This window comes from Dama dama, chromosome 4 (genome assembly GCF_033118175.1).
Source record: "Dama dama isolate Ldn47 chromosome 4, ASM3311817v1, whole genome shotgun sequence".
NCBI lineage: Eukaryota > Metazoa > Chordata > Mammalia > Artiodactyla > Cervidae > Dama > Dama dama.
In genome coordinates this window covers 21,574,104-21,593,373 of record NC_083684.1, presented here as the reverse complement: position 1 = coordinate 21,593,373, position 19,270 = coordinate 21,574,104, and the positions used below count along the sequence as shown (strand labels likewise).

The window sequence follows — 19,270 nt, the reverse complement described above, 5'->3', positions numbered from 1 at the left end:
AGGCTGTCCCAAGAGCCTCTGTCAAGGAAAACAAAGCAGGCAGGAATAACTAACATCAGAAATGATAAAGAAGATATAACTATAAAGTACATATTAAAAATAGGAAGAGGTTAAGAACAATTTTATACCAATGAATTTGAAAGTTAACAAAACAGACCAATTCCTATGAAAACATCACTAAAACATATTCAAACAGAAAGCTTGATTACTTCTCTGGTAGGTGCTATGATGTCCAGATCCTGCTTCAAAAATAAAGGATTTTTACTGAACATCAGCGAATTCACAGTGGAGAGAAACCTTATAAATGTACAGAATGTGGCAAAGCGTTGACTCACAATTCAACTCTTTCTCGTCATTGGCGAATTCATACTGGAGAGAAACATTACAAATGTACAGAATGTGGCAAAGCCTTTACTTACATTTCAGGTCTTATTCAACATCAGCGAATTCATACTGGAGAGACACCTTATGAATGTAAAGAATGTAACAAAGCCTTTATTCGGTGCTCAGAGCTTACTCAACATCAGCGAATTCATACTGGAGAGAAGCCTTACAAATGTAAAGAATGTTACAAAGCCTTTTGCCAATGGTCACATCCTACCCAACATCAGCAGGTCCATACTGGAGAGAGACCTTATAAATGTAAAGAATGTGGCAAAGCCTTTATTAGGAGTTCGGACCTTTCTCAACATCACCGAATTCATACCGGGGATAGACGTTATAAATGTACAGAATGTGGCAAGGCCTTTTTTAACGTTTCTAGTCTTACTAAACATCAGCGACTCCATACTGGGGAGAGACCATAAGAAGCCTATAGAAGTGATGTAACGAATATGTAGAAAAGTATTTAATCAAAAGTTAAATTGAAATAAATATCAGAGATTGCATACTAGAAGGCATTTCATCAATTTTGTTTTCAGAAGTTTCTCTGAAGGAGAATGACTGTAGGGAGTACTCTATAGTTAAAACACATAGAAAATGGATATATTAACATGAATTGTGAGATGAAGGTTGATGGTTAGAAAGTTACAGTTCATAGCAATGTATGTATGCATGTTAATAATGACGTGATTTGAGATTATTTGAAGTGAATGTACTTCAGCACTCAAATAATCCATACCATGCCTTCTTTCTAGAGTGGTTGCAAACATAGGTTTTTGATGATTTATTAAAGGTTAGCCTTTTTATATTGTGTTGTAACCATTTCTATCTATTCTCCATTAAAAGATGAAGGATACCATGATGTTAAGTGGAAAATGACCATCTAAATGCAGGTATTTGTCATTGATGTGAAATATCTGGAGGTTGCCATGATGTAAGTGATCATTTAATCTTTCCATGTTGTGAAGTAAAACAGAAGTTGGTTGTAAGGTTTCAATAGTAATATCCTTGATTTGTAAGAACACAATGACAGTTCACTGCAATATTGATGTATCTTTATAATATCAACACAAGTCATGATTGTTACTTGACCATGTTGAAATAAAGATAGCTTCTGTGATAACCTAGAAATGTATTAGAAGCCCTTCCTGGAAAAGGCATGGAATTAGTGTATATCATGCTTGCTAAGTGCTTCCTAGGCCTTGTTGGGTAAGCTGTAAAAATCACAAATCTCACATCATTATATCCAAAAATGAATATCTTCGTCTGTACTTTTGATCCGTATTTAATCGTGGATCATACCATGGATTGTAAAAGGTTTTATTTCCACTATGTGTGAAATTAATACATGGTTATTAATAAAAGTGAATGGCTTTTAGTGTTTCAAAATAAATAAATAAATAAAGGATTTATTATCCTAATTTCTGAGAGTACCTTCAACACATGGCTGTCAGCCCCTTTGGGGCACTGCATTGGCTACAGAGTAGACTCAACTAAGATCCCTCGTCTCTTCTTGACACAGAAATCCTAAATGTGTATAAAATAAATATATAAAGCAAAACAGACATGTAAGGAGAAAGAGAAACACCCCAATTTAGGTTGGAAATGTCAAGTCTCTTCTATAGTGAGTAGCAGAAAATGTAGGCAGAAAATCAGAAAATTTAGAGATGACCTGAAAAGCATTACCAATCAAGTTAACCTAATGAAGTAGAAAACACTTCAACAAGAGCAGAACACAGAGTTGCCGTACATGCACGTGGAACATTCGCTAAAAGAGATACTAATCTGGGCTATCAAAGAAACCGCCCCAAATGCAAAAGACCAGAAATTGTACAGAAGATCCTCAGACTAAAACTGAACTAAATTAAAAAGATACCTGGAAAACACTCAAATAGTAGAAATTAATGCACTTTAAAATAACCATGGGATTAATGAAGTCTCAACGGAATTTTTTTTAAGTTTTTAACCAAATAAAAATACAACGTAACAAAATTTGTAGGAGACAGAAAAGGCAGAGCTTAAAGGGAAATGTATAGCATTAAATGCATATATTAACAAAGAAAAAAGATCTAAAATCAGTAACCTAAGCTTCCACCTTAACTAGAAAAAAAAAAAGATTAGATCTAAAGCAAACAGAAGATAGAAGGAAATTATTAAAGCAGAAATCAATAAAAAGATGATTCTTTGACAAGATCAACGGTATTGATATACCTCAAACCAGGGGGAAAAAGGAATAGACATAAATAACCAATATAATGAACAAAATGGAAGACATCACTGCTGATCCCACTGACATTAAAGGCATAATTTTTTTTAAATATGAGGAATTATCTATGCCCATGAATTCAATAAATTAAATTAAATGGACCAGTTCCTTAAAAGATTTGTTGTTGTTCAGTCACAAGTCATGACTGACTCATTATGACCCCACAGATTATAGCATGCCAGGCTCCTCTGTCTTCTCCTACCTCCCAGAGTTTGCTCAAATTCATGTCCAGAGTGTTGGTGATGCTATCTAACCATCACTTCTCTGCTGCACCTTTCTCCTTTTGCCTTCAGTCTTTCCCAGTATCAGGCTCTTTCCCAGTGAATTGGCTCTTTGCATCAAGTGGCCAAAATACTGAAGCTTCCGCTTCAGCAATAGTCCTTCCAATGAATATTCAGGGCTGATTTCCTTGAGGATTGACTGGCTTGATCTCCTTAAAGTCCAAGGGACCCTCAAGAGTCTTCTCCAACACCACAATTGGAAAGCGTCAATTCTTCGATGCTCAGCCTTTTTTATGGTCCAATTCTCACATCCGTACATGACTACTGGAAAAATCACAGCTTTGACTATATGGACCTTTGTTCACAAAGTGATGTATCTGATCTTAATATACTGTCTAGGTTTGTCATAGCTTTCCTTGAGTAAGCAGCTTTTAATTTCATGGCTGCAGTCACCATCCACAGTGACTCTGGAGCCCAAGAAAAGAAAATCCTTCACTGCTTCCAATTCTTCCCCTTCTATTTGCCATGAGGTGATGGGACTGGATGCCATGATCTTAGTTTTCTGAATGTTGAGTTTCAAGTCAGTTTTTTCACTCTTCTCTTTTACCCTCATCAGGAGGCTTTTTAGTTCTTCACTTTCTGCCATTAAAAGATACAAACTACCAAAACACACATAAGCAGAAATCAATAAACACTATATCTATTTTTTAAAGTTAAACCTTCATATTAAAAACAAACCTTCCACCAAAGAAAATTCAATGGAGCAGATAGTTTCACTGGCAAATTTTACAAACACATAAGAAATAATACCTATTTTATAAAAAAAAAAAAAAGAAAGAAATAATACCTATTTTATCCAGTATCTTGAAGAAAAAGAAGAGGAAGGAATATTTCATAACTCTTTTTAAAAGGTCAATATTTCCCTAATGCTAAAACCAGACAAAGACATTGTAAGAAAATAAAACTACAGGCCAATATCCCTCATAACACATATAAAAATCCTCAACAAAACAGTAGGAAATTTTGTGCACAAATATATAAAAAAGATAATATATCATTACCAAGTGTTTTTCATTCCAGAATGCAAAACTAGTTCACTATTTGAAGGGGAAGAAAGCAATATAATTTACCATACTATTAAGTCAGAAAAGCCATTCTATCCTCTCAATAGACACAGAAAGATAATTTGACAAAATCTAACATCCACTGTCAATTTTTTTTTAAAAACTAAGTAAACTATGAATAGAACCTCCTTAACCTATTAAAGGGCATTAATTTAAAAAAAAGAAAAAAAAACTACAGCTAACACATACTTCATAGTGGGAGACTGAATGCTTTCCCTCTAAGATTAGGTACAAGGTAAGGATGTCCTCTCCCACTGATAATTTTTAACATAATACAGAAAATCTTTTTTCTATATCTGTTTTAATATAAGATCTTTAAAATTTTTTTAATTGAAATACAGTTGATTTACCATACTGTACTGGAAACCTTAATTAAAGTAATAAGAAAAGAAAAGAAAAGGCATACAGACTGGAAAGGAAGAAATAAAACAGTCCCTATTAGCAGATGACATAGTAGTCTAGAAAATCTATACACACACACACAATCTCCTAGAACTAAGTGAATTTAGCAAGTTCAGCAGGATATGAGATCAACACAAAAAATCAATCATATTCCTATATAAATGCAATGAGCAACTGGAAATTGAAATTCTTTTAAATATCACTTAAAATAGATCCCCCCAAAATGAAATTCTTAGGTATAAAAATAACAAAGCATGCATAGGATCTGTATGCTGAAAACTATGAAAGAGCAATAGAAGAAATAAAGGAAGACATAAAAGATATTGTGTTCATAGACTGGAAGATCCAACCTAGGAAAGATGTCAACACTCCCCAAAGTGACCTATAGATTTAATAATATCCCTATCAAAATTCCAACAGTATTTTTTGGACATAGATAAGATGATTATAAAATTTATAAGAAAGAGTAAAGGAACTAGAATAATTTCAAATAATTTTGGAAGAGATGGCAAAGTTGAAGGTCAAACTCCTGATTTTAAGACTTACAATAAAGCTGTAATAATCAGGATAATGTGGCACTTGCAAAAAGACAGACACATAGATCAATGGAACAAAAGAGAAAGTCCAAAAATAAACCCACACAAATATAGCTGTTTGATATTTGACAAAAGTTTAAAAGCAATTCAGTGGAAGGTGGTCTTTGAAATAAACAGTACTGTTAGAATATTTGGTCATCCATATGCAAAGAAAAAAAAGAACCTTGACCTAAACCTCACACCTCATACAATAATTAACTCAAAATGGATCATAACCTTAAATGCAAAAGATAAAACTATCAAACTTTTAGAAGAAAACATATAACAATACATTCATGAACTGCAATAAGCAAAGAGTTCTTAGAAATAAGACCAATAGTATGATCCATAAAAGAAAACAGTCTAAATTTAAAATCATTTTCTTTGCCAAAAACACTTTCAAGAGAATGAATAGACAAGCTACATATGCAATGGAAATATTTGCAAATCATATATTCAATAACAGACATATCCAGAATGTATAAAATGTAAAAGAACTCTCAAAACTAAACAATAACCCAATTTAAAAGTGAGAAAGAACTTGGACACTGCCCACAAAAAAGATATATGAATAGCAACTAAGCTCATGAAAAGATACTCAACATCATTTGCCATTAGGGAAATGAACATTAAGACCATGGAAAGATACCACTACATGCCTATTACTGTACCAAGAGACTTGCATTTGTTTCAGTTTTAGTAAACAGGGTTAAACATAAAGTAAAAAGATCTTTCAAAATGAGATTCTGGCTTTAAAGAAAAAGATAAATGTATGTTAACAATGTTATTCTAAAATATATAATTACAACCTAAGTTTCTCAAGTAAATGGATGACCAGAAATCTTCCCGATAAAGTTGAAATACTTAAGCACTGGTAAAAGATAACATTTCTTAAAATTTCTCTTGCTTTGCAATTATACTAGGCAGAAATTTGAAAACAGGTTTAGGTGACATCATTACCAAATGACCCGGTTTTGACTCCCTGGAGACAAGTCTTCTTCAATAACATTGGCACAGGGATAATTTTGGTTTATGACTGTATGGACTGAACTGTCTTTCCCCCCCACCCAAATCCATATGCTGAAGCTCTAACCCAAAATGTGATTATATTTGGAGATAGGGCCTTTAAGAATGTAATTAAGGTTAAAAGAGGTTATAAGAGTAGGATCTTAATATAATCTGACTGATACTCTTATAAGAAGAGGAAAAGACATGAGTTTGTGGCTATGTGAAAACATAGTAAGAAGTCTGCAGTCTGCAAGCCAGGAAGAGAGGTCTCACCAGAAACCAACCCTACTGGTACCCTAATATTGGATTTCTAGCCTTCAGAACTGTGAGAAAATAAATTTCTATTGTGTAAATCACCCAGTCTATGACATGTAGTTATGACAACCCAAGCCAACTAATTCAATAAACTAAAAAAAAAATCTTCCTCTTTTCCTTCCTTTAAAAACCCCACTGAAATCTTCATATATTGAACTCTTCATACAATGAGATTCTATATAATTTTGCTTTTCACTAAATTTCATCATGGAAGTTATATATGCACACTGTAAGAAAAACAGTATAAGACACCCCCCCCCTTTTTTTTACTACAAATAGATTTTCTATGTATTAGTTTGGTTATGTGTCAATTCCTGTATCTTCGTTAGTTATGGTATATCTCTGTATTAGTCTGCTCAGGCTGCCATAACAAAATGTCATACATTAAGTGACTGAAACAACATGTATCTTCTCACAGTTCTGGAGGCTGGAATCCCTGATTAAGGCTCCAGGCAATTTGGTTTCTGCTAAGAGGGCTTGCAGGCTGCTGCCTTCTCATCAGGCCTTCACCTGGCACGTCCTCCATGCCTGTGCTCTCTGCTGTTTCTTCTTATAAAATACTAATCCCATCGGGTCAGGGCCTCACCCTTATGACTTCATTTAACCTTAGAGGCCTCATCTCCAATACAGGCACACTAGGGGTTCAAACCACAACACATGCATTTTGAGGGAAACATTCAGTTCATAGCCATCTCTAAACATAACCTGCCTTTCTAGGCTATCATTTAATAAAATGTAAGAGCTCCCAAACTCCAGCAAAAGAGAGAGACAATAAAAATCTGTTTGGTACATAAACACGGAGATAAAATGCAGCATTTTTAAAGTAAGTCAATGCTCCACAACGCCATTCAAGTGCTACAGAAGACTTGGTCAGAGAAAACAAAATGTAAATTACAGGAATGATCTTGAGGAGTTTCAGAGGCTAGATCTATGCATGAAAGATCAGGCAAGGAGCAATGATAGCAAAGTTCTCAATCACCTGGGCACTGGAGGTAATCTGGGAACAGACTGGGTGCTACTGGGTGGTCTTCCAGGGAAATAATGTTTCAAAAACAGAACTCCCCAGCTGAGAGAGATGCAAACTGCTTTCCTTTTGATTTAGTCAACATATGGTCACACAGTAATCTCAGCTATGATCTGTGCTTTACCACATTCCGTGGAAGATCTACTGTAGACAATTACATCCAAAAAATAGGTGTCTTAATAGGTAGCCACAAAATGAACATTCCCAAACCACTCCTTGGGAATCTACTCCCCAGCGAACATACTACAGAAAAGACTTCTTAGGTTTCACCAAAATGTTACTACCAGTAAGAGGTACTAGACTAAATGAAACAGTACTGTGTATATACTTTGTTTTAACTACAGTTAACTACAGTTGTTTTACTCTGTCCCCTTTTATCTTCAACTCAACTGCCAGATTTATCTTTCCAGAACTCCACTGCTCCACTGTTAAAAATTGCCCCTCTGGCCTCCTGAGTCAGATATAAACTCCTTCACCTAGCAATTAAGCAAAATCCCCATAGACAAACCCACCATATTCAACTTCATCTTCACTCCCAATCACCACATTTGCCCCCAAAAAGATGCTTGCTGCTGCTCCTTGCCTGATGTGAAAGCTCTTCTACCCTCTCTCCTCTCCACTTGGTATCCACAGACTTTTCATTCTTCATGTGTCACCTCCTTCACGAAGCATTCTCTGATGACATCATACACACATGGATTCTTCCTTCAGCCAATAATTATGCATTAAGAACCATTATTCCAAGGACTTCCCTGGTGGTCTTGTGGTTAAGAATCTGCCTTTATTGGCAGAGGTCCCAGGTTTTTGATTCCCAGTTAGGGAACAGGGGAACTAAGATCCCACATGATGAGGGGTAAGGAAGGCTGCGAGCCACAACTACTGAGCCCTTGCAATGCAAGGAAGACCCAGTGAAGCCAAAGAAAAATAAAAGTACATTTAAAAAAAAAAAAAAAGAACCATTATTCCAGAAGCTGAGAGGGCTCCTTCCTCCTAATTCTTTTTGTCCACCACTGTCTGTGACTTAGATTTAATAATCTTAATACTGTCCTAGTCTCTCAATGAGTCACTTTATTCTATCAGTGGAAAAGCCTCCTAAAATGCTTTATTTACTAGTTGGTTCTTGCATGCAGTATCAATTTAACTGTTGGTAAGTTGTCCTTAGGAAGCCAAATATACACATCATGTATCTTTCATGGCACATGGTGAAAGGCTACCTTAATATTAACTGATGTTAAATATGCTTTCACTTGTAGACCTTGTTAATACTTTCTGAGGGACAGAAGGAAAAAGAGTTTCAGTTGCCACAATTTGTCCTTAACTTTAACTTGTTAGACAAATATTTATGGAGTTCCTACTATGTGTAAGATACAGGTATAAATATTCTTTTACTCTAGGGCCTTAAGCATGGGTGTTTCCCCGGCACATATCACAAGCAACTTGTTTTAATAGTGTGGTAAATGACTCAGGTGATGAACAAATAAACAAGCAGTAGATGGGCAGGGTAATTTCAAAGCATGATGATCACTACGGAGAAAACAAAACGGAATTAATACCACATACTATGCAGTTGTTTACAAATGTGGAGATTTCGTATCAGCAGAGTCAAGTGACACCATCAGCATGGCTTGGTGGTAAAGAGGGTATCTCTGGAGGCGGATCTGTTGGGTTCACCACCCGGCCTCCCTCACTCCTTGTGGGGCTCCGAACAAGGTATTTAACCTTCCCCGCCTCCTCTTTCCCATCCCGCAGGAGGTGAATCGAGGATCACAGAGTTGATACGTGAAGTGTTGGGTGCTGTGCCCGGCAACCCGGGAAGCGGGTCGGTAACTGTTAGTAAACATTACCGTGGGTCACGTTAACTCGCCTGATGCTAAAGGCAGGTGAGAACCTCAGACTCGCTCGGCCCCGAGCCCCGCCCAGGTGCGCGCCCGCCCGCCGAGGCAGGTAGTCGCGCAGGGCTGAGGAGGGCGGAGCTCTGACCTTGAATTGAGGTCCTAGGAAGGTGAGGGGTCAGGGCCCTCTCTCCGTCCGCGAGGGCAGACGGAGGTGGGCAGGCGGGCCAGGGCTGCCGAGTCCCATCCCTCCCTCAGGCGGAAGGCCTCGAGGACTCGGTCCTGCTCACCCCGCGCCCCGCGGAGGGCGGGGGACGGGGGACGGGCCGGGCTCTCCCTCCGCGCCCGCCTCTCCGAGCGCGGGCGAGAAGCCGGCGCCCCAGACCTCCCGGCCCCGCCCCCAGCCCAACGGCGGCCCGCGGGGCGCACCGCCCACCCGGGGTGCGAGGCCGCGGGCGGGCTCGCCCGGCGATTGGCCGGGAGGGGTGCGAGGGGCACGCGGGCGGGGGCGGGGGCGGGCACATGCGCGCAGGCAGCGCGGCCGGCACGCGGCGCTCGCGCTCCCAGCTTAAATGAGCCTGGGCTTCCAGCGCCCCGCACTTCAGCCGGGCCCGCGCTGCGGCCGCAGGCGGAGCGGCCGGTGGCGGTGCCGGCCCTCGCGTCCGAGCTCCTGGGCTCCCAGGCGGTCGATGGGACGGAGTGCCGTGGAGCAGGAGGCGGTGGCCGTCGGGGGGCTGGGTCAGCGCGAGAGCCCGCCGCGGGGCTCGGGCATGGCGGGCCGCAGGACCTGAGCCCTGCCCCGCGGGGAGCAACCTGGTGGCGGGCGATGGGGACGGAGCGGGGCTGCAGCCGTGCCGAGCCGTGAGCGCCCCGCTTCCACCGCCGCAGCCGCCGCCTCCTCTTCGCCGCCTCGGCCCCTCGCGAAGCGTCGGGCCGCTTGGGATCATGGCCCTGGAGCAGCTCTGCTCGGTCCTCAAAGGTAAGCGCCCGGGGCCGCGGACGGCGCCCCCTGCGGGCGAGACCGGCCTCTTCGCGTCCCTGCCCGGCGCCGGGCGCCCGACGCGCCCCTTTGTCTGGCACGAGCGGACCGCGGATCCCCGCTCCCGCCGGGATCCACTTGTTCCGCGAGCGCTTCTTCTCAGCCCTTTGCGTGTGCCTTGGCGGGGGACCCGGGAAGCTCATCGGGATTCGGCGGCCCGGCCGGCCCTGAGCGCTCTGCCCTCGCGCGTCTTCCTCGGAATTCCGTACATCGCTTTGCAAAGTTGTAGGGTTCGTGTGAGTGGAGCGAAGGCCGGTCTTTTCAGTATTAGTAACAGAAAGTCAGTCCTAGCGAACAATAAAAAGCCCAGCTGAGGCGTCGCGGAGCGGTTCTCGAAAAGCCCCGCGGTGGCAGGAGGCGAAACGGCCTGCCCGCCGGCCGGGTCCCACCTGCTGCGGCCGCGGAGGCTGCGGCACCACTGCGGGCGCCGCGACCCGGCCCGGCCCGGAGACGCTGCTCGGGGCTGCGCCCGGGCGCTCCCCGGGACCTAAGATACCCTGCCGCCGCTGTCTGATTCTTTCTGATTTGTTGTACCGGGAAATAAAACAGTCGGCTTGCCAAGTACACAAAGCTCCAAAACATACTACAGCTGCTTTGCATTTTCCAGGAGGTGTAATATTAGATTAAAATTTATGTACATGGATAATTAAGATTGTGATACAAAGTTGTTTCTGAAAATCGAACTGAATAAATCCTTTTTTTCGGCCCTCGGAGGAAAACACCACTACCAATAAAGGGCTTCTCTTTTCTGCTACTGACTTAGATTGAAAACTGAATAGCTGTGTATTTGTAATGTTACGAAATGTTCTCTTTTTCAAAATACAGGGTAAGGCGTTAAGGCATTGATTAGCGGTACCATATACCGCTTTTCATTGTATCTTAATATTTGTACAGTGAAAAATGTTGGGTTTTTCCCACCCATTAACACTTTTGAATTTTGTTTTACTGGAAAATTCAGTATGATTTTGCATTCAATTTAGTTGCAAAAATTACTCCATATATTTCTAAATTTATAATTGAGATATGAGCAATTTAGCTATCCACTGTATATGTATAGTTTGTACAAAGGTAACCTAGGACTGTTTCGCAGTCACTCCATAAATCATTAATGATTTCCTCATTATATTAAAACGTTAAAACTCTGAAACTAATTTCTATAGTCTGTCCTGTCTGTAATTCCCAATTTACATCGCCATTCCTTGGAAATTAAGATTTTGTTTTACTTTTTCAAAATAAATCATTCGCACAGTAGGGTTTGTGATAGTGCTCCTTATCTGAATTTGCTTCGTTGTCCTCATTCCCTTAGGATGTTCAGTATAATAAGGACATTCCATCTGAGTAGCCCCCTCTGGGGAGAAATCACGTAGATCTGTTACACAGCTTTACCTGCAGAACTTGACGAAACTGGGCTGGATAGGACGGAATCTCTGATACTCCCGGAATGGTGAAGGGTTTTGCAGCTTTTCTGCCTTTGCGTTTGTCGTAGGTACACACTGCCCTCTCTGGCCACCAGCGTGAAGCATTTAGTGTTTGCACCTTTCAGGAAAGGATTATGTGGTTGATGGCAGAGCTACAGTGGAAACAATGAATTTCAGTAATACCTGGCTTTTCTTTTTTTCTGCACTATTTTTATGCAGCCTACACTATTTTTACACGCTGGTGTATTTTTAAAGTTCAGACTAACTTCTTGTTGTTAGGCTTACTAGAGAGAAAGCAAGCTATTTTTAAGTCTTCTAAAGTTCATGGATATGTGCTTGTACATAGGAGAAATCCCTCTGGGAAGATTCAAGAAATTAACAAAAGTTGATTCTGAGAAAAAGATCTAAGAGACTGAGAAGAATAAAAGGAAGACTTCTGTTTCACTGCCCACCCATTTGTATCACTTGATTTTTTTTTTTAAACCAAATGCATGTGTTACCTATACAAATATTGGTGTTTTTAATCTTAAAAAATTACATTTTAAAAAATACTGGCTTTTTCTGGTGCTTCCATTCATTGTGTGCACCAGTGCATAAAAAAGTAGCTCTTAAGTTGTAAATTGTTTCAACATTGAAGAGGTTCTTATCAGAAGCAGTTATTTAACATCTGCATAATTACAGATATTACCTACCAAAAGCCTTGTTTGGAATATTATGGTCAGTTTCTACTAAAACAAATCAGCCATAATGAGTGTGTGGAATTTTAAGTAGAAGGTAATTTTCTTTAAGATGCCATTGATTCTTAGGTTTTACTTTCAGCAGTGAGAACAAAAGGATAACTCTGCTAGGCTTTTAAACCTTTCATATATTGTTAAAACTGAATAATTCACTTTTAACGGTTTATGATCACTCCAAGTCTAATAAAATTTGACTTGTATCAAAATTAAGTATCATAGTCACATGAAAATATTAGGCTTATAAACCCATTTTTCACTGTTCATATTCATTCTGCAGACTTGTGTCAGGAGAATCCTATACTCAGTTATATTTAAATCTATAAACTGTGGTTAAATTTATGGTGTTACAGTGCATAACTGGCACTGTATTTTAAAAATCTTATTTGAGACTGTGACAAATAATAACTCGTGTCCTTCATCCTTAAGTCTTTTTCAAGAAATTAAACAATACAGAAAAATAAGTACCATACTGAAAAGTTATCCTTTAAAGAGGGAAGTTTTTAAAGATAGATAGCCTTTTTAAAAGCTAACTTTATTTCCTCCCCCCCACCCCCAGGAGTTAGAGAAAATGTTTTATTAGTACCATTGAGAAATCTGACTAAATGATGGTTTTATTATAATTTGATAGTTTGATTTCTTGAATCCAATTATCTGTTTTGAAACCAAACTGACCTTTTAGGAAAAACATACAGCGCTGTAATACACGCACATGCACGTTATAAGTTCAAATCAAAGCCATTTTCAAAGCCTGTTTAGGAATAAGATAGAAAAAAGATTATTATATAAGTAAAGTTCATTATCTAAAATTCTAAAGAATAATTCAAGTTCTGCTCTTGGTTACTACCCATTCAGCACAATCCCCTGTCATTTTAAAATTTATGATTCTTCAGAATAATTGATTTTTTTTTTTTAATGTGTCCCTGGGGCACTTTGAGATCCCACTTAGTGTGGTCTTTAAGTTGCAAAGGGGAATCCTAAAAGGTTTCCAAACTTTCCTTAACAGAACTCCCTCAAAGGAACTCTTGGTGGAGGGAGGAGATGTAGGTCTTAAAACTCAACAAAAGCGAACAAGGTTGCTTTGATTGCTGTGGGGCCTCACCCTCTCAGTCACTCATCAGAGTGACCCAGATTAACTGACACTTATTAGCATATTTGTTCATAAAATTACAGGGTGTACTAATCTGAAGGTTCACTTTGTCCTAGTCAAAATGACATTTAAATGTATTGGTTTAAGTATGCCCAGGATAATATATTGGAAATTACGGTGTTAGTGGGTGAGAAGACATCAAAAATACTCATCAAAATGTGACCTGGTCCCATTAAAATCCGATGGTAGCTGCTGTGGATGTCTGAGGAAGACTCTGGTATGATTAGAGCATACAACTATAGTGCCATCTCCAGAGCATTTTGACTCACAAAAAGGTTGTCACATTCTGCAGGCAAGAAGCAGCACTTCTGCAGTTATGCTTTCTTTGAAGTGATTGGCAGTGGGATTAGCATGTAGCGGTTGGAGTGATCCCAGAGTTCTTCAAGCTCCATCTTCCTTCTTAACTAAAAAGTTAAATTGAGTTTGATTAAACTAGGGTACTTTTTTGTTCTTTGGAACAAAAAGTTACTACCTCAAGTATGTGGACTCCAACTGAACTCCGTTCTGCTTCAGAAAACAGATGCAGGGAGACCAGGTAGGCAGTTGTTACATTATGGGATCTCATGACAAGTTTACCAAACCTTACCTTTACCACTTAGATGCTGAAAACAGGAAAACTTAGAAAGAGGTATGTTTAATTACTAACAAAGGTAAAGTGAGCTTGATAAAAGTAAGAAAAGTAGCATACCTGAAAAGGAAAAAAATCTATTCTCTTTCTGTCCCCTGACTTATGCTCAAAGAAAAGAAGCTGGGTCGTCTGTGTGCCTGTTCTTAATCAAGGTTTGTGCTTGTTAATTTGTTAGTGTGGCTCTCTGTGCTGTATGTTGTAGTTACAAAGGAGATATAACCAGGATTATGCTTAGTCACTTCACATATTCATCTAATTTTGAGTGCTGTTGTGGGCCAGCCAGTCTTCTCGTCACTAGAGATGCATAAGTGAATCAGACAAGTCCCTCTTTCTAGTAGAAAGAGACAGATAATAAGAAAATAGTGGGTAATTATAAGTAGTAATTGAAATACTATTTATGTATTTGCTTATTATGTATTATTATTTATGTATTTATGTATAAAACAAGATGAAGAAAATATGGAGCTTCTTTAGCAGTCGGAGAGCCCTCACAAGACTTGAGTAACAGGAAGGAACCAGCCATGCAGAGTGTGTCTAGGCAGAAGGAATAACTAGTCCCTAAGGCAAGAGTTAGCTTGGTGTGTTGAAGTAATGGAAAAGCCTGTGTAGCTGTAGCTAGCAGTCGGAAGGTCAGCGGGATGGTCAGGACATAGACTTCTGAAGTCGGAGTAAGAAGTATGGATTTATTCTAAATGGAATGGGACTCTGTTGGAAGATTTTATGAAAGGCTGTGATGTGATCTGATCTATATTTTGAAAGGATCACTAGCTGGTGGGTACAGAGTAAATTATAAGGGACTATGGCAGAAGTAGCCAGTGTTCTTCCAATATCCATTTTACCTTTCAGTGGATCTCTGAACTTTAAGCACAAGATCACCCAAAATAAATACTAGATTTTCCCATTTTCCTTGGAATTAGGTATGCCCATGTGACTAAGTCTGACAGTTACATGTGTGTTCAACTTTGGGGGAGTGATGGTGGTTTTGTTACTCAGAATTTTTATTTTGACATCATGGTAGATTCTAAGCAAATGTTTTTAAAGGAAGGAGGAATGCACTGTGTCATTTCTTCATTTTCACTAAGTGTAATGCAGGCATGGTAGCTGTCAACATACAGTATCTGGCACTCCAGCATCTATACTGGCCCGTAAGATGACCTTGGGAATGAAGTCATATACAGCTGAACAGTAAGATAGAAGAAGCTCAGCCTCTTTGTTTCTTTCAGTATACTATCTGAAAGTATGGGGCCAACAGCTTTAACGTCACTAGGGAATTTGTTAATAGTGCAAGTTTTCAAGCCCCACCCCAGACTTACTGGATCAAAATCTCTGGAAGTAATGCCACCCCCACCCAAGTCTGTGTTTTGATAAACCTTCCAGGCAAATATGATCCATGCTAAAGTTGGAGAACTGCTGTCCCAGTGATTTATTTCTCAAACATGGAAGAACTGAGTAGGATGTGTACATTTTTAATCCTCGATATATATATTACCAGATTAACCTCCTCAAAGCTGTGACACTTTACACTTTACTGACTTACAGTGACAACGTAAGTCAGTTTCCTATATCCTGACCAATACTAGAATCTGTATTTTTTATATTAGTAAGGCTGAATTTCTCCATTGTTTTTTTCTTGGCTCTTTTCTCTAGTGGCATAATCTTTTTTTCCCATTTATTTGTAGTTTTTATGTTTCAGTCTTTTGTGAATGAAGTTGTTCCCTACCCAAAAGTATGAATTCACCTTTTTTTCATCCTGCTATTAATTTTTCTATTTAGCTTGAAAGGGGGATCTACTTTTTTCCAAATAATTGACAAGTTATCCCAGAACCATTAATTAAAACTGCCCTCTCACCAAGTATTTCAAATATTATATAAATTGTAATAAATTCTGGGATACATATGTCTGTTTCTGAGCTTTTTTCTTTTCTTCCATTTTCTAACCTAAAAGCCCATTGAGAATAAGGACCATGTCTTTTTGTTTCATTGTAGTTCTAGGGACTGACTCAGCTACCTGTAATGCAGTGAATGCTAGTAATGTTTGTTGACAGATACCAGTTTCTTTCTCCACCATTGCTACATTTTACAATTCTTGTAGCTTTATTATTTTTATGCATTATTATTTTAAGCATATTATTTTTATGAATTTTTTAATATTTTCCTTGGCCAATATGGAAAAGTCTTTAAGATGACCATCAGAAGCATTTTAAGTATCTAGAAAAAAGCGAAGGTTTTTATTAAAACATCATTAAATATTATATGACTTACTGGGAAGAATTGTTACCTTTACATTGTTTGATTATTCAAAATGTATTACTTCTCTATTGTATTACATTCATTTACTTACTTGTTTAATTTATTTTAGTCTTACACCCTTCCCTTAATAGGTGTAATAATTTTCCTGGTAATTCTCTTGGGACTTGTGGGTTTTAAAATAACATTGTCTATAAATAATAGTTTTGCCTCCTTTCCAGTATTTATTGTATTGGCCAGAGTTGCCACTGTTAAGTAACAGTGAAAAGAATAAACCTGACCTTGATTTTTACCTGATTGAAAAGTACAGTCTTAAACTGGAAGGTCTGGAGACAAGACTGCAGGTGGAATGCTAATAACAATGATTCAGGGTTAAGAGGAGTAGCTTGGAGGGTTTTATTTAATACCTTGAAGAGCACCTGTCTTTATCATTTAGGCCTTCATGTTTAAGTCAGATCTGTATAGTACCCTACGCTAAACTCCAAAATCAGAGCTAAGAACATACCTGGTGGGTACTACTATTTTCAAACATGAGATCACAAGCAGTTCTCTGCATAACTAAACTTTGGGGTTGTGGAGTTTAGAATCTTTATTTTGGCATGAATTTCTTTTCTTTTTTTTGGCATGGATTTCTGCTTTAAAGAATTAGTGCCTTCCTGGGTAATGTTGTTTTTGAATTCAAAGTGTGAAATCTTTCTGGATTTGAGAAATTATTGACCCTTTGGTAAGAGAAAGAAGGGAACAAGTGACACATAGGTCAGGACTAAGGACAGAACAGAGCACAACATCACTGCTTCATGTACCGGATAATTCCAGTGTTTGGCATCAGTGGGGTTTGTTTTAATATCTCAGCCTGATTATAGCAAGCAGCTTGCAAAGATCCTATTGTACTACTGGGGGAAAACTATGTTTGTTATGATACAGAATTTAGAATGATTAATTGTTACAACTGTATCACCACAGCTACCACGATATATTTCTGTCCCCAATTGTTCAAACTTGCCTTATTCATCCCTTTTATTCAGTGGCATGGTTCATTTGGTTAAGTTGTGAGTAGTAACATTTGGGGAGGGGGATTATGAGCAACACCTATATAAAGTAGCAGGAATAACAAGGTTATTTGGTCTAATTTATTTTTAATATGATTTTTCTACCTCAGTTGTATATTGTGTGCAAATTACCTAAATCATGTTTTAAAAAGACGTGGTTTTTTTAGTCATTATATAGTACAATTTTCCAGGCACAATTCATCTTTTTGCCATAGTTTTACTGTTCCCCTGGTTTTGATTTATTGATTTCTTACTTTCCCTTTCTGCCTGACTTTGTATTACTTACATACTATGAATTACAACTGTGAAAACTGGTAAATTGTTATGCCTGTGAATCAGGAGGAAGGGTACAATGAGCACAAAATTTTGACCAGTTGTATGTCATCTGAGATGATATATCGGGAAGTAGTGTCCTCTATCAAGATACATTGATGCAGTTTTGATATTTGCCGAATTGTCAAACATCTATTATTATTCTAGTTTGTTTTTCTTTTTTTGGCCTTTTCTTACTGCTTGCAGGATCTTAGTTCCCAGACCAGGGATTGAACCCAGGCTCTCAGAGGACGAGGCTCAGCATCCTAGCCACTGGACCACTAGAGGATTCCTTGATTTTTCTTTTTGATCAGGAATCTTCTGTGTTTTGTGTTTTGTTTTTTTAAATAGTGTTTCAAAACTCTATTCCCCTAACTCTGAGCCAGTGCAAAGATGTGAAGACTTTGGAGAAAGGATTGTTCCTACCTAGCATGAGATCTTCAATACTACTAGCAACCAAAGAAAAGGAGGGGTAATTAAAGTTGTTGAGAGCTGACAGAGGAAACAGAGGTCAACAAGGATACAGCAAACCAAAGATGAAGATGTATGATTAGATTAGAAGATGTAAACAGCACAAGATCACAAGAACTGTTTGCACATTGGTGACTTTGAGTAGTAGATGCCTAGTACATGGTACTGAGTGAAGAATGGCTTGACCATCTGCCAGTCCCTTCACTAGCAGTCTCTTCTGTGCCTCCATCTCCGTCACCCCTAAACATCCTTTAAGTTACTAAATGCAGGTAACACTACATCTGAGTCATAATCATGTCATAAATCTCTCCTGCTCCCCATTTACACTACCACTGCTCTGCTTCAAGACCTTAGCATCTTTACTTCCTAAATGACCTCTCTTTTTAAAAATTTAGATTCCACACACTCATCAAGATTAGTGATCTGAAACACAAATGTGATAATGTCACTCTCTAGTTTAAAAAAAGAAAACTCAGTTATTTCTCCTTGTAGTCAAAGGTTTAAACTCTGTAGCATGGCATTCAAGGCTTTTTAAAATCAGATCTCATCCTTTTTTTTTTTTTTTTCCTTCACTGAGTCTCTGTTGCTCTGCTTGGACTTTCTCTAGTTGCAGCGTGCTGCAGCCGCTCTCCATTTCAGGGCACAGGCTTCTCGTTGCCGTGGTTTCTTGTGGAGCACGGGCCCTAGGCATGCAGGCTTCAGTAGTTGCAGAAGGCAGCCTCAGTAGTGGTGGCTCACAGGCTTAGTTGCCTCGTGTGTGGAGTCTTCCCTGGCCAGGAATCAAACCCATGTCTCCTGCCCTGGCAGGCGGATTCTCATCCACTGCGCCACGAGGGAACACCCTCATCCTACTATTTCTAACCTGATGTATCCCTTTTCCCCTCCACATGCTAACTGTTCTGTCCTACTCAGAATTCACTAAACACTTCCTAGGTAAGTTTTCATTGTCTAAGCTATTTCTTTCTCCCTCTCCTGGGTAGAAGTTCTATTAGGTTTCACTAGAATAGACCTTTTTTCCCTAAAGTTTTCCTCACTCTGTTCCTCTTAAGCCCCAGCAGAATGAACAAATGGTTC

General features: G+C 39.1%; 1 protein-coding gene across 1 annotated transcript in view; it reads left to right on the top strand.

Annotated features, from left to right (window-relative positions):
• Positions 1-10,087: 10,087 nt before the first annotated feature.
• NETO2 (neuropilin and tolloid like 2) overlaps positions 10,088-19,270 on the top strand; it is a 74,091-nt gene continuing 64,908 nt past the window's right edge. Inside the window, exon 1 of the mRNA XM_061134390.1 lies at positions 10,088-10,127. Within this exon, the coding sequence (XP_060990373.1) occupies positions 10,094-10,127 (34 nt within the window). The 5' untranslated portion in view covers positions 10,088-10,093. The remainder of the gene's footprint in view (positions 10,128-19,270) is intronic.